General features: G+C 51.9%; 2 protein-coding genes across 2 annotated transcripts in view; both read right to left on the reverse strand.

Annotated features, from left to right (window-relative positions):
* The window catches only part of LOC141730619 (uncharacterized), a 50,067-nt gene extending 43,649 nt beyond the window's left edge, over positions 1 to 6,418 (reverse strand). Inside the window, exon 1 of the mRNA XM_074549765.1 lies at positions 6,099 to 6,418. Within this exon, the coding sequence (XP_074405866.1) occupies positions 6,099 to 6,418 (320 nt within the window). The remainder of the gene's footprint in view (positions 1 to 6,098) is intronic.
* LOC141730612 (olfactory receptor 14C36-like) lies at positions 2,462 to 3,226 on the reverse strand. The gene has a single exon (XM_074549755.1). The coding sequence runs from the start codon at positions 3,224 to 3,226 to the stop codon at positions 2,462 to 2,464; it is 765 nt and encodes a 254-aa protein (XP_074405856.1).
* Positions 6,419 to 12,143: the final 5,725 nt, after the last annotated feature.

Below are 12,143 nucleotides of genomic sequence, written 5' to 3' on the forward strand. Positions count from 1 at the left end.
AGGAAAGATCAGTATTTCTCCTCCTGCCATCAGTACACCTCCAGGAAATCCCTGTTCCTGGTGGGAAAACTTTGCTATTTCTTAAAAGTACTCAAATGACCCAGAGAATAAAGATTCGCTTGTATAATATGTAACTAACAGGTACTAAAACCTGTGCCCCTATCCAGGCTGACATCAGTTATGTGCCCATGAACAGGCAGTGCCACTTGTGCCCTGAGGTGCCCAGCTTTGATTGGATCTCTCAGAGAGCACCTGAGGGAGAGCAGAGCACCTTGCAAGCTGCAGGTCCCTGAGAGCTGCACGGGGCTCCTGTCCCATCAACGTCTGCTCTGCTCCAGTGTGAAACAGGGCCCAGCATGGTGCCGGGATCATCAGAGAGCTGAGGTGTGTGCTGGAATTCAATGCCCAACCTTGCTCATTCTGCGATTCTCTGGAACCAGCCATGGAGCAGTTGTTTGAGCCTGGGGACAATGGAACCAAGAGGCCACTGTGACCCTGCAGGGCCTTGTGGAACCATGCAGAGCATTGTGACAAAGCAGGACCTGGTGTCATGATGGGGCCATTGTGACACTGCAGGGCCCCATGGAACCAAGGGGCCAGTGCTGCTCCTCAGGGATTCCTGGAATGAAGGAAACATGTTTGATACCGTGGTGGCCCTTGGGACCAAGAGGCCATTGTGACACTGTGGAACCAAGGAGAGCATTGCTGCCCTGCCAGACCTCATGGAACCAAGGATCCACTGTGACACTGCAGGGCCTTGGGGGACACGGTGAGATTGTGACACCAAGGGATGCCAGGGAACCAAAAGGAACATTGTGACACTGGGAGGCCTCATGGAATCATGGAGACCATTGGGACACTCTGGGGCCTCATGGAATATTGGTGACACCAAGTTGTCAGGGAGTGTTGATCTGCTGGAGGGTAGGATGGCTCTGCACAGGGCCCTGGACAGGCTGCATCCAGGACCCAAATCCAACAAGGTGAGGTTTAACAAGTCCAAGTGCTGAGTCCCGCACTTTGGCCACAACAACCCCTGCAGTGCTACAGGCTGGGGACAGCGCAGCTGGACAGCAGCCAGGCAGAAAGGGACTTGCAGGGACTGATAGACAGCAGGCTGGACATGAAGCAGCAGTGTGCCCAGGTGGGCAAGAAGGCCAATGGCTCCTGGCCTGGATCAGGAGGGTGTGGCCAGCAGGAGCAGGGCAGTGATTCTTCCCCTGTGCTCAGCACTGCTTGGGCAGCACCTCGAGTGTTGTGTCCAGTTCTGGGCCCCCTGTGGTAGGCAATTAGAAGAAATTTGTACCAGGAGAAGTAAAGAAAGCAAAGATGAAGCAAAGGAAATGCTCAGGGCAGTTTGGGGGCACCTGCCAGGCAGCTCTGGCTCTGAGAAACAGCATCTGCAGTGGGACAGGAAACTCCCAGCTGATGGGAACAAACTTTCTGGCTGAGTGCAGAGGCCAGGACAAAGCTGAGTGGTTTCCCTGGTGTTCCCCAGCCCTTGCTGGCCCCAGGGGCTGATGGCATTTGTGCTCCCTCAGGTTCATGTCCCCACACCAACAGCATGGGGGTGCTCCCCCTACTCTGTGCAATGAAAACAGGGGCTGCTGAGGCAGTGCTGCTGTGTCTGTGCCTGCAAGGATGGGGCACCTGTGTGAGCTGGGGGAGAGGCCAGGGCTGCAGAGGGGGGATGTTGTTGGCAGCTCCATGAGGACGCTCTGGGACGCTGCCCTGGGCTGTCCAGTGCACTGGGGATGGATCAGCCCCTGCTCTGCTGCTCCTTCCCCTCTGCCCCAGGGTCCTTGCAGAGCACCAGCCATGCTGTTTGCCCCCAGCCTGCAACACAGCCAGCCTGGGGCTGCTCACGGGGCTTTTCTGTGCTTAGCATTGGCCTGGGTGTGTTCTTGAGAGAGCCTGGGCAAGGAGCCTGGAGCCCCCAGGCCCTGACCTGAGGCATCAGTGCTGCCCCAGCAGTGCCCATGGCCTGTCCCTGCTGCAGCCCCGGCACTGCCACCCCCAGGGCTGTGCCCGGCCCTGAGACCACTCAGGCCCTGCAGCAACACCAGGGCCACCAGGGCAGCGGGGCAGGGCCACGGCAGCAGCCATGGCAACACCAAGTGCTGCTGCTGCTGGGCACAGCTGCTGTGCCAGCCCTGATCTGCCCCAGCTCTGCACACAGACATTGCTGCTGCAGCTCCAGAGAAGGCAACAGAAGGGCATCTCTGCAGAAAATTTGCTGGCAGATCCTTTAGTTAATTTAAAGGCACCAAAGCTCATTGACACAGTCTGGGGCCACAGGGAAGGAGGAAAGAAACAAAATGAGAAATGGCAAAACCAATTATATTTATTAGTTAACAAGATTAAAAAAGTAAAATAAAAAGAGAAAGAACCTCCAAAATGAAACCAACAAGAAGGATCTAAGATGACTTTTATTTCAAGTGATTTGCAGAAATTGGCCAGCAGTTTATTGTTTCTGAAACCATCCAGTCATCAGTTTCCACACTGCAGCCTTGAGCTCCTGGTTTCTCAGGCTGTAGATGAGGGGATTCAGGGCTGGAGGCACCACTGAGTAAAGAACTGACAGGGTCACATCCAGGGATGGGGAGGAGATGGAGGGGGGTTTCAAGTGAGAAAACACAGCAGTGGTGATGAACAGAGAGACCACGGCCAGGTGAGGGAGGCAGGTGGAAAAGGCTTTGTGCCGTCCCTGCTCAGAGGGGATCCTCAGCACAGCCCTGAAGATGTGCACATAGGATAAAACAATGAACATAAAACATCCAAAAAATAAACAGGCACTAACAGCAAGAAGCTGAAGTTCCCTAAGATATGATTTGGCACAGGAGATCTTGAGGATCTGGGGGATTTCACAGAAGAACTGGCCCAGGGCATTGCCATGGCACAGGGGCAGAGAAAATGTATTGGCTGTGTGCATGAGAGCATTGAGAAAGGCACTGGCCCAGGCAGCTGCTGCCATGTGGGCACAAGCTCTGCTGCCCAGGAGGGTCCCATAGTGCAGGGGTTTGCAGATGGACACGTAGCGGTCGTAGCACATGATGGTCAGGAGGGAAAGCTCTGATCCAAGGAAGAAGATGAGCAGAAATAGCTGAGCAGCACATCCAGTGTAGGAGATGGTCCTGGTGTCCCAGAGGGAATTGTGCATGGCTTTGGGGACAGTGGTGCAGATGCAGCCCAGGTCAGCGAGGGCCAGGTTGAGCAGGAAGAAGAACATGGGCGTGTGCAGGTGGTGGCCTTGGTGTGCAGGTCGGGTCAGGCCTTGGTTTGTGGTGGGACAGAGCCACGCCCCCAGCCCTGGCCCAGCAGAGCTGTCAATCACACAGCAGGGGGTGATGTTATCCCAGCTCTGATTAGCTTAGCTGCTAATCAGTCAATCACACACTGGCAGCTGGTGCTACCCTAGCTCATATTGGACAAGCAACTGGCAGTCCCACCCCAGGGGCGGGGCCATGAAGGCCCAGGGGGTTAAAAGCCAGACCATGAGGCCAGACTATGATCTGAGTCCTGCCTTCTCTTGGGGTTCTTCCCTTGGGGATGCTGGAATCTGAGCAGTTGGTACCTATGTGTGTGTCTTTCTCTGGATCTTCTGTCTTTCTGTTGTTCTCTATTCCTTCTCCTTCTAATCCTACTCACCTGGAACATTTTTGGTAACTTTACATGTTAAGGGTTAAAGGTTTTTAGGTTAAATGTGTGGGAATCCAGGGCACAGAGAATATTTTTCTGTCTGCTCTGAGGGGTCCTGACCCCCAGAGAAACACTGCCTTTAACCTTCCCTCATGGAGAGGACTTCCAGGACTTTGAGACAGATTAGAATTTACCAAAGTGTGAAATAAATTAAAAGGTTGTATACCATGTCCCTTGGGTGAGAAATTTATGTTTTGGGATTTTTAAGGGTCATCTAGATAGGAAGCAAAATGGAGGAATTTGGGTGTAGTCCCTTTCATCTTCTTCATCTACTCCATTTTCTGCAGTATTGGTGGCACAGGATGATTGGTCAAGGAAAGCACAGTGCAGAGATTATGTGGACAGTCAAGGGATGAGTTATTGGTCGATAAGGAGAGATAATATATGTTTTAAGAGTTAATTGGTAACTTTTAAAGACCTTGAAACCGAATATTTTGGGGCGATTTTGAGGTGTTTTTCTAGCATGCTAAGCCTGATGTGGACATCAATGCAAAACTTGAGATAATATAAAAATAAACTAGAAGCTGAAGACCAAAAAGGTCCTCTGCATCTCCTTTTATCTGGCACTGAACTGCTCCAGGATGGTTTCCCCCATCCAGGCAGCCCCCAGAATGGCCCAAGGTAAAACAAACATCAATAACTGGTACCCTGACAATATTTATAATAAGTTGGTTTTTCCATAAAGTTGTTTACTGAAGGGTGTTGCTTTAATTGGCCAATCACGTGAAATCTGTTGATTAAATGACCAATGAGGTCCACCTGTAGCAAAGCAAGGTGTAAAAGAAGAGGATTGAAAAAACAGGTGGCTTTTAGCCCTTAGATGTCTGATCTGAGTCTATGTCATCTCTGATTCAACGGTGACATTTGGGGATCCATGGAGGCTATTGGGGCTCCTTTCTGCACCCTGTGACCCAACAGGAGCTTCTCTAATAAATTTTGCCTGAAGGTCTCACTGTGCCCATGACATGAACCCCTGTGAGTGTCTGGGACATCCCGGCTCTTTGGCAGCCTGGGGACTCCTAGGATGTCACCGTGGACCCCCCATGAGTGTCTGTGACAGATCAGTGCCTTTGCAGTCCAAGGTCCCCTGGGATGTCACCATGGAATGGCTGTGACTGCCTCTGACCACAGGGCTCTTTACCATACTCAGAAAGCCCTGGGAGGCCTCCATGGAGCCCCTGTGTCTACCTGTGACATTCCAGCTCTTGAACAGCCTGGAGACTCTTGGAAAGTCCCCATGGAACCCCTCTGAGGGCCTGTGACTAATCTGACCCTTAGCAGGCAACAATCACCAGGACCATGTTGCTATGCTCAGTTTCCATGGCAACCGTCACCAGCCCCATGTTGCTATGCTCAGTCCCTCGGCAGCTCCATGGAGACCCTTTGCCAGGGCTGGTTGCCATGGACACCAGCTCAGGCCTGAAGCCAGAGCCCATTGCCATGGTAACCATTTGCCCCATCCCCAAGCTCATGGGATCCCAGAACCACAGAATTGGCTGAGCTGGGAGGGACCCATCAGGATCCTCCAGTCCAACTGCTGGCCCTGCACAGGACACCCCAACAATGCCAGCCTGGGCCTGGCAGCGCTGTCCAAACGCTGCTGCAGCTCAGAGAGCCCTGGAGCTGGGACCCTTCCCTGGGGAGCCTGGGCAGGGCCCCAGCAGCCTCTGGGCAAAAACCTTTTCCTGACATCCAACCTGAGCCTGCCCCGACTCAGCTGCAGCCGTTCCCTCCACTCCTGTCCCTGGGCACCAGAGGGAAGAGGTTCCCACAGCCCCAGCCAGGGACCCGCTCCCAAGGCTGTTGCCATGGCCACCAGGGCTGGGACCAGCTGGGATGCTCGGTTTTCAGGGGCCGGGGTTCAGGAATGGGATACCCCAATTTCCTGCTCCCACTGAAACCGCCCTGCCCTCGCTGCCTCCCATGGAAAGCACAAAAGGCAAAGATCCTGGGCTGGGATAAGAACAATTTATTTGGAACAGCAACAAGATAAGGAAGAAACAGAAGCAGAAACAATACTGATAAGAGATAAGAAAAAGGGAAAACTACAACACAACTGCCTGGCTCTTCCTGGCCACAATTTCCCCCTGCCTGGAAAGGACACCCTTCTCCTCAGGGAGAGAGAGGATCCCTTTCCTTACCCTGGCAATGTTCTGAGGCGAGACTGAATGTAATGACAGGGCCGTGGCCAGATCCTCATGTTCTTCAATCCCACATCAGATCATTGGCAGGGGCAGGAAAAGGGAGAGCTGTCTTCCCAGAATGGATCACACGGAAAATGGATCACCAGGGCTCTTCCCAAAATGGGTCCTCCAATGGCAGATGAAACTGGAACTGGGCATGAAGTCCTTCTGGAGTCAGGGCTCTCGCAGGGCTTCCCTTACTGGTGCCTCTGCTGGTACATGGTCAAGTCAGAGTTCTGGGCGAAGCTCTTCCCACACTGGGAACACTCGTAGGGCCTCTCCCCAGTGTGGATGCGCCGGTGCCTGATGAGGAAGAAGTTGTGCTTGAAGCCCTTCCCACAGTCAGGGCAGTGGAACGGCCTCTCGTCAGTGTGACTCCACTCATGCAGACGGAGATTTGAGCTGGTCTGAAACCTCTTCCCACACAGGGGACACTCATAGGGCCTCTCCCCAGTGTGGATGCGCTGGTGGATGATGAGGTGGGAGATGCGCTTGAAGCCCTTCCCATAGTCAGGGTAGCAGGAGGGCCTCTCATCCATGTGAATCCGCTGGTGGCGGAGGAGGTGAGAGCTGCTCTGAAACCTCTTCTGACACTGGGGACACTCATAGGGACTCTCCCCCGTGTGGATGCGTTGGTGGGTCACAAGGGTGGATCTGTAGCTGCAGCCCTTCCCACATTCCCCACACTTGTAGGCCCATTCCCTGGTGTGGATCATCTGGTGGCTGCTCTGCCTGAACCTCTTCCCTCACTCCAAGCACTTGTGGGACTTCTCCCCATCATGAAGCTGCTCCTGGGCCATCAGCTCTGACCTCTGGCAGGAGCTCTGTCCACCTTCCTGGCACAGGGTGGATCTTTCCTCAGAGCACCCTGGGCTGGGGTTGGAGCCCCTCCTCCTGTGGAATCTCTGGGAATTTTCCTCTCCATTCAATTCATGTGCCATGGAGCCTCTCAAAACAGCTGCTTCTATGAGGTTCTGCCATGGGGTTTTATCCTCCCTGGTCTTCATCCTCAGTTCCTTCCCTGGGGGAGGAAGGACAAGGAGAGGATGAGATTTGCCTCCATGCCAGAGGGACGGGGAAGGAGATCCCTCCAATGCATCCCCAGCAAGACGGGGTTGGCACTGGGGCTGTCCTGCAGCCAGGGGCTGTGCTGGGCTGGGAGCTGGAGGAGGAGAGAGGGGGAAAGGGCCACTGACTTCCTCCTCACCTGCCTGGGTGTCCTGGGGCATTGTGTCAGTTTGAAAAGACAGGTGTCTGCTAAGGAAGGCGGGAGACATCCTTGAAACGGAAAATGTTAATCCCTTCCCTTGGAATTATAATTTTCAAAGTAAGGGGCTGTCAAGCAAAATCTGTGGGAGGAGGAATAACAGTTCTTCGGTAGGAAAATTAAAAATACAAATGAAATAGTATTAAAAATCTACTTGCAGTGTCAGAATACAACCTGAAACCCTGTGGGTCAGAGTGTTGGTAGCACTCCTGTTAAAGGGTGGCTGCAGTGCTCCTGGAGTGACAGAGGTGGTTTTGTTAGAGCAGCGATCCTGCAGAAGGATGGAGTTTTCTTCTGAAGGTCCAGTGGTGGTGTAGATCAGCCTGGTCTTCCTTTGGGATCCAGTGGAGCTGAAAGCTGCTCTTCTGGGTGTCCTGTGGGAGAAGGCTGACTCTGTTGTTCATATCCTCAGATTATATCCAGGTAGGAATGTTTGGCTCCTCCCTCTGGGTGGAGTTTCTCACAATGGGATGATGTAATTTTTATCAGTGACACTCAATGGCCCATTACCAGAGGATATCTCCCTGGAGGAAGGATTCCTTGTGTAAGAGATAAAGTAAACTGCTCAATTAATAAATGATAATTGCCCCACCTTTAACAGATGGTAATTGAACACACACTCAGCTAAACCTGAGACACTGTTCCAGCCTTGGAAGGCAGGATTTGGTACCAGGACTTGTTAGGGAATGCAGCCCTGACTGAAGGCAGAGATAGAATCTCCAGAGCCTGCAGCCAGAAATGCAAAGTTGTGTGATAATCATTTCAACATCTTCTCTTTTGGAATTATTTACTAATGATTATTTGCTTTGCCTATCTAATATTTTTGTAAATTTTTGAAAACTTGCATTATCTAAATTAGCCTGTTCCTTAATTTAAGTTGGTGTCTGTGTCTTTGGTGCTGGCCCTGCCCACCAGTGAAACAGGGCCTCATCCTGCCTAAGTGTTACCTGGGGAGACAAAAGCGCTCACTCCAAAATTCCCCCCTTCCTCCTTGTTCCCCCCATTTCATACACTGATCATGATGTGCTCTGGTCTGGGGTATCCCTGGGGTCAGCTGGGGTCACCTGTCCGGGCTCTGTCCCCTTGCAACCTCCCCCACACCCTCAGCCTCGCCCCAGCATGGCTGGACAAGGGGCAGGACAGGCCTTGGCTCAGTGCAAGGTCAGCAAGAACAAAACCATCTCTGTGTGCTCAGCCCTGTGCTCAGCACCCGGTCCCAGCATTTCCTCTGCTCCCACCCCGGACCCCCCCTTTCCCACCTTTCTGCCCCACGGCCCCCATAGCACCAGCTGACAATAAAGCAATTCTATGTCAATTCCAAGTTTCATTGGTTCCTGCACAGCTCCAGCTCAGCTGCTGGCAGGTTCCAATAAAAGAAAAGTGCAAATTCAGCCCAACACAGATATTATTAAAAGGAAGGGGAAGCTCTGTGTAGCTGTCACAAAGGTGACAGAGATGAAGAGAATAATGATTCTCACATTTTCCAAGGAACTTAAGCCTGGGAATTCAGTAGTTAATTGGGAATTTAGCTACTGGAGCTGGGCTTCTTGTAGGACTTTCAGCAGCCCCTTGTGTTCCTCACCATGGGGTGAATGAACCTTGTCAGTCTTGCTGGTATCATTTGCTCCCTTTCCTCCAGTGATTTTAACAAACTTTTCAAGCAAGGACAACAAAATATTTCCTTTATACTGGCCACCCACAACAGCCATTTTTCTCATTAGTTCTCTCGTAGGTCGCTCAGAGGAAGCTGCATCCAAGTTTCAAGAGAGAACCACAACCTCCTCAGAGGAGGGAACCATGATGTTGTCAAAGGCACACAGAGAACAGCGCCTAAACACACTGTGCCAAAATAATGTTGCAATCTGGTTAAGAAGATTGTTAGAGAGATGCCTCTGCACCGATTAATGTGCTAACAAGACAAAATCCATCATGGATTTTATTGAACAATAAATGTGAAATAGAGAGAGTGTTGGAAAGAAAAAGAAAAGGGGAGAGAGCAAGGGAGTGACAGGGACAGAGACCTCCCTGGGGCAGGGCCAAGTGGGACATTGTCCCCTGTGTGTGCGGCCTTCCTGGGGTGGGGGTTTTACACCTGAGCCAGTTTGGGAAAGGGGGGTGGTGTTCACCCCCTGAGCAGGCATTACCCCACTGTTTCAGGTTGCCATGCAAGATGTAACCAAATGCACGTTTTCAATCCCCATCTTCATCAACTGCTATAAAAAGGCAGGCAGTGTTCTTTATCTCTTCCATGACTCAGCCCTGATAACGCCCTCTAGGGGAGATATCTTCTGTTAATGGGCCATTAAGTGTCACTGCAGGACTGATAAAATTCCATCATCCCATTGTGGGATGCTCCGCCCAGGGGGAGGATCCAAGCATTCCTACCTGGATATAAGCTGAGGCTTTCAACACCAGGAGCATCTTGCCTACTGGATTCCCAGAGGACAAGAGCTCCATAACCACCACTGGACCTTCAGGGGAAGACCAGACCCTTCTGCAGGATCACTGCTTTGAGAGAGTCACGTTCATCACTCCAACAGGACTGCAGCCACCATTAAATGTGACTGCTGCCAACACCCTGACCAACAGGGTGTCAGGTTATATCCTGACTCTCTCAGTTTAAGGCAGTGTTTCTGTATCATTGCCTTGATCTAAATTTTCTTATTAAATTGAAAATCTGGTTTAGACCCTCCCCAGGTTTGCCTTAAAACCAGTATAAAAGACAATGTGCTCACCACTTGTTTTCTTCCCTAAAAAGGATTTCCTATTCCCAAACCTTGACTCAATGAAGGAGGAGGCTGTGAGGAAGAGGAAAGAGCCCTGGGATACCCAGGCAGGTAAGAAGGAAGTCAGTGCCCCTTTCCCCCTCTCTCCTGATCCATCTCCCAGCCCAGCACAGCCCCTGGCTGCAGGACAACCCCGGTGCCAACCCCATCTGGCTGGAGATGCACTGGAGGGATCTCCTTCCCCTTCCCTCTGGCATGGAGGCAAATCCCATCCTCTCCTTGTCCTTCCTCCCCCAGGGAAGGAACTGAGGATGGAGACCAGGGAGGAAAAATCTCCATGGAAAAACCTTGTGAAAGAGGCCATTTTGAACGACTCTAGTGCACAGGAATCCAACAGGGAAGAAAAACCTCAGACATCCCCCATGAGAAGGGGCTCCAAACCCAGCCCAGGGTGCTCTGAGGAAGAACGACCTACCCTGTACCAGGAAGGTGGACAGAGCTTCAGCCAGAGCTCAGAGCTGGTGGCCCATCAGCAGCTTCATCATGGGCAGAAGGCCCACAAGTACTTGCAGTGTGGGAAGAGCTTCAGCGGAGCAGCACCCTGATCAGCCACCAGATGATTCACACAGGGGAATGGCCATACGAGTGTGGGGAGTGTGGGAAGGGCTTCAGCTACAGATCCACCCTTGTGACCCACCAACGCATCCACACGGGAGAGAAGCCCTACGAGTGTCCCGAGTGCCAGAAGAGGTTTCAGAGCAGCTCTCACCTCCTCCGCCACCAGTGAATTCACACAGATGTGAGGCCCTTCCACTGCCCCGACTGGGGAAAGGGCGTCAAGCGCAGCTCCCACCTCATCAGCCACCAGTGCATCCACACTGGAGAGAGGCCCTACAAGTGTCCCCAGTGTGGGAAGAGGTTTCAGGCCAGCTCCAGTCTACTCCTGCATGAGCGCATTCACACGGATGAGAGGCCCTTCCACTGCCCCGACTGCGCGAAGGGATTCAAGCACAACTCCACCCTCGTCACCCACCGGCACCTCTATGCTGAGGAGAGGCCCTACGAGTTTCCCCAGTGTGGGAAGAGCTTCACCAGCAGCTCTCCCTTGACCAGACACCAACGGAGGCACCAGTAAGGGAAGCCCGGGAAATGCTCCAATTGCAGGAAGAGCTTCATGCACCACTCCAGCTTCATCCCCCATGGGAGGATCCACGTTGGGCAGAGCCCTGGTGACCCACATTCAGTGATCTGTGCTGGGAGGACACCTGGCTGGTTATCCTTTTGGTTTAGCCCCAATTTCCTCTTGATTTTTCTTTATCACTTAAAACCACCTGAAATAGGACTAAAAAGAAAGAAATTTATCAAAAATATATAAAGTTCCATCAGTTAACAATTACTTGACTAGGAATTTATGGGTTTGGGACATATTCTGGAAGATTTGTGGATTCTTGGGGGATTTCAGCAAATGTTCTCCATATCCTTGCACTCCAGAATTCAAGACAGGTTGGTATGTCGCCTCAAAATTATTCAATCTTATTGAAACACCTCAATTTTTCCCCAAAATTGCTCAATCCATGTAAATACGCCTTATTCTCACCTAAGAAAAACTCAGTCCCATGCCAAATCTACTTGATTCCACAGTCTCCAGGGTGAAATGGGATTGGAAGGAGATTGGGAGAAGTGGGATCCAAATTTGAGCGTGTGGGATTGAGAATGTGTAGGTCTGGGTGCATGTGATCTATTTTGATAGTAAATGAAACTTTCAGAACTATTGATTTCTGTCCCATTCCTTTTCAGTCAGTTCTGGTCTGTTTTTCAGAGTGCCACCTTCTCAGCTTATTGTGTTTGTGTCCTCCTTTCTCTCCTGCCTTTCTTTGCCTGCTCTGTTTCTCTTTCAGTGACTCTCTTGACCCAGGGCAGATCCCACCAACGACCCTGCCCTGATTTAATTCCCAATCCAGGAGCTACAACAACCGTGGATGAAGTTATGAAGGCTGGCAGTGAAATGTCACTGTAAGACCTTGCTCCACTTGGCCTTTGGCTCCTTCTTAAGAGCTTTGCCTCCCAGGGGAGGAAAATCTTTTCCTGGCTGGGAACTGCCATTCCAGCCCCTGAGAGTGGGTGCCATGGATCCCAGAGGGGCATTCCCGAGGCTCCCAGGGTGCTGCTCCTGCCGTGCCTCCCAAGGAGCTGTGCAGGGCCAGGGGACAAGGTCCAGCAGCTCTGTTAGTTCTGCAATACCACAACGGCTCCTGGTTCCTTGAGTTTCCC

The sequence above is a fragment of the Zonotrichia albicollis genome, chromosome 11 (assembly GCF_047830755.1).
Source record: "Zonotrichia albicollis isolate bZonAlb1 chromosome 11, bZonAlb1.hap1, whole genome shotgun sequence".
Classification (NCBI taxonomy): Eukaryota; Metazoa; Chordata; class Aves; order Passeriformes; family Passerellidae; genus Zonotrichia; species Zonotrichia albicollis.

Excerpts from the sequence above, each read along its gene's own strand:
- LOC141730612 (XM_074549755.1), bottom strand. The coding sequence starts at position 3,226 with ATGTTCTTCTTCCTGCTCAACCTGGCCCTCGCTGACCTGGGCTGCATC.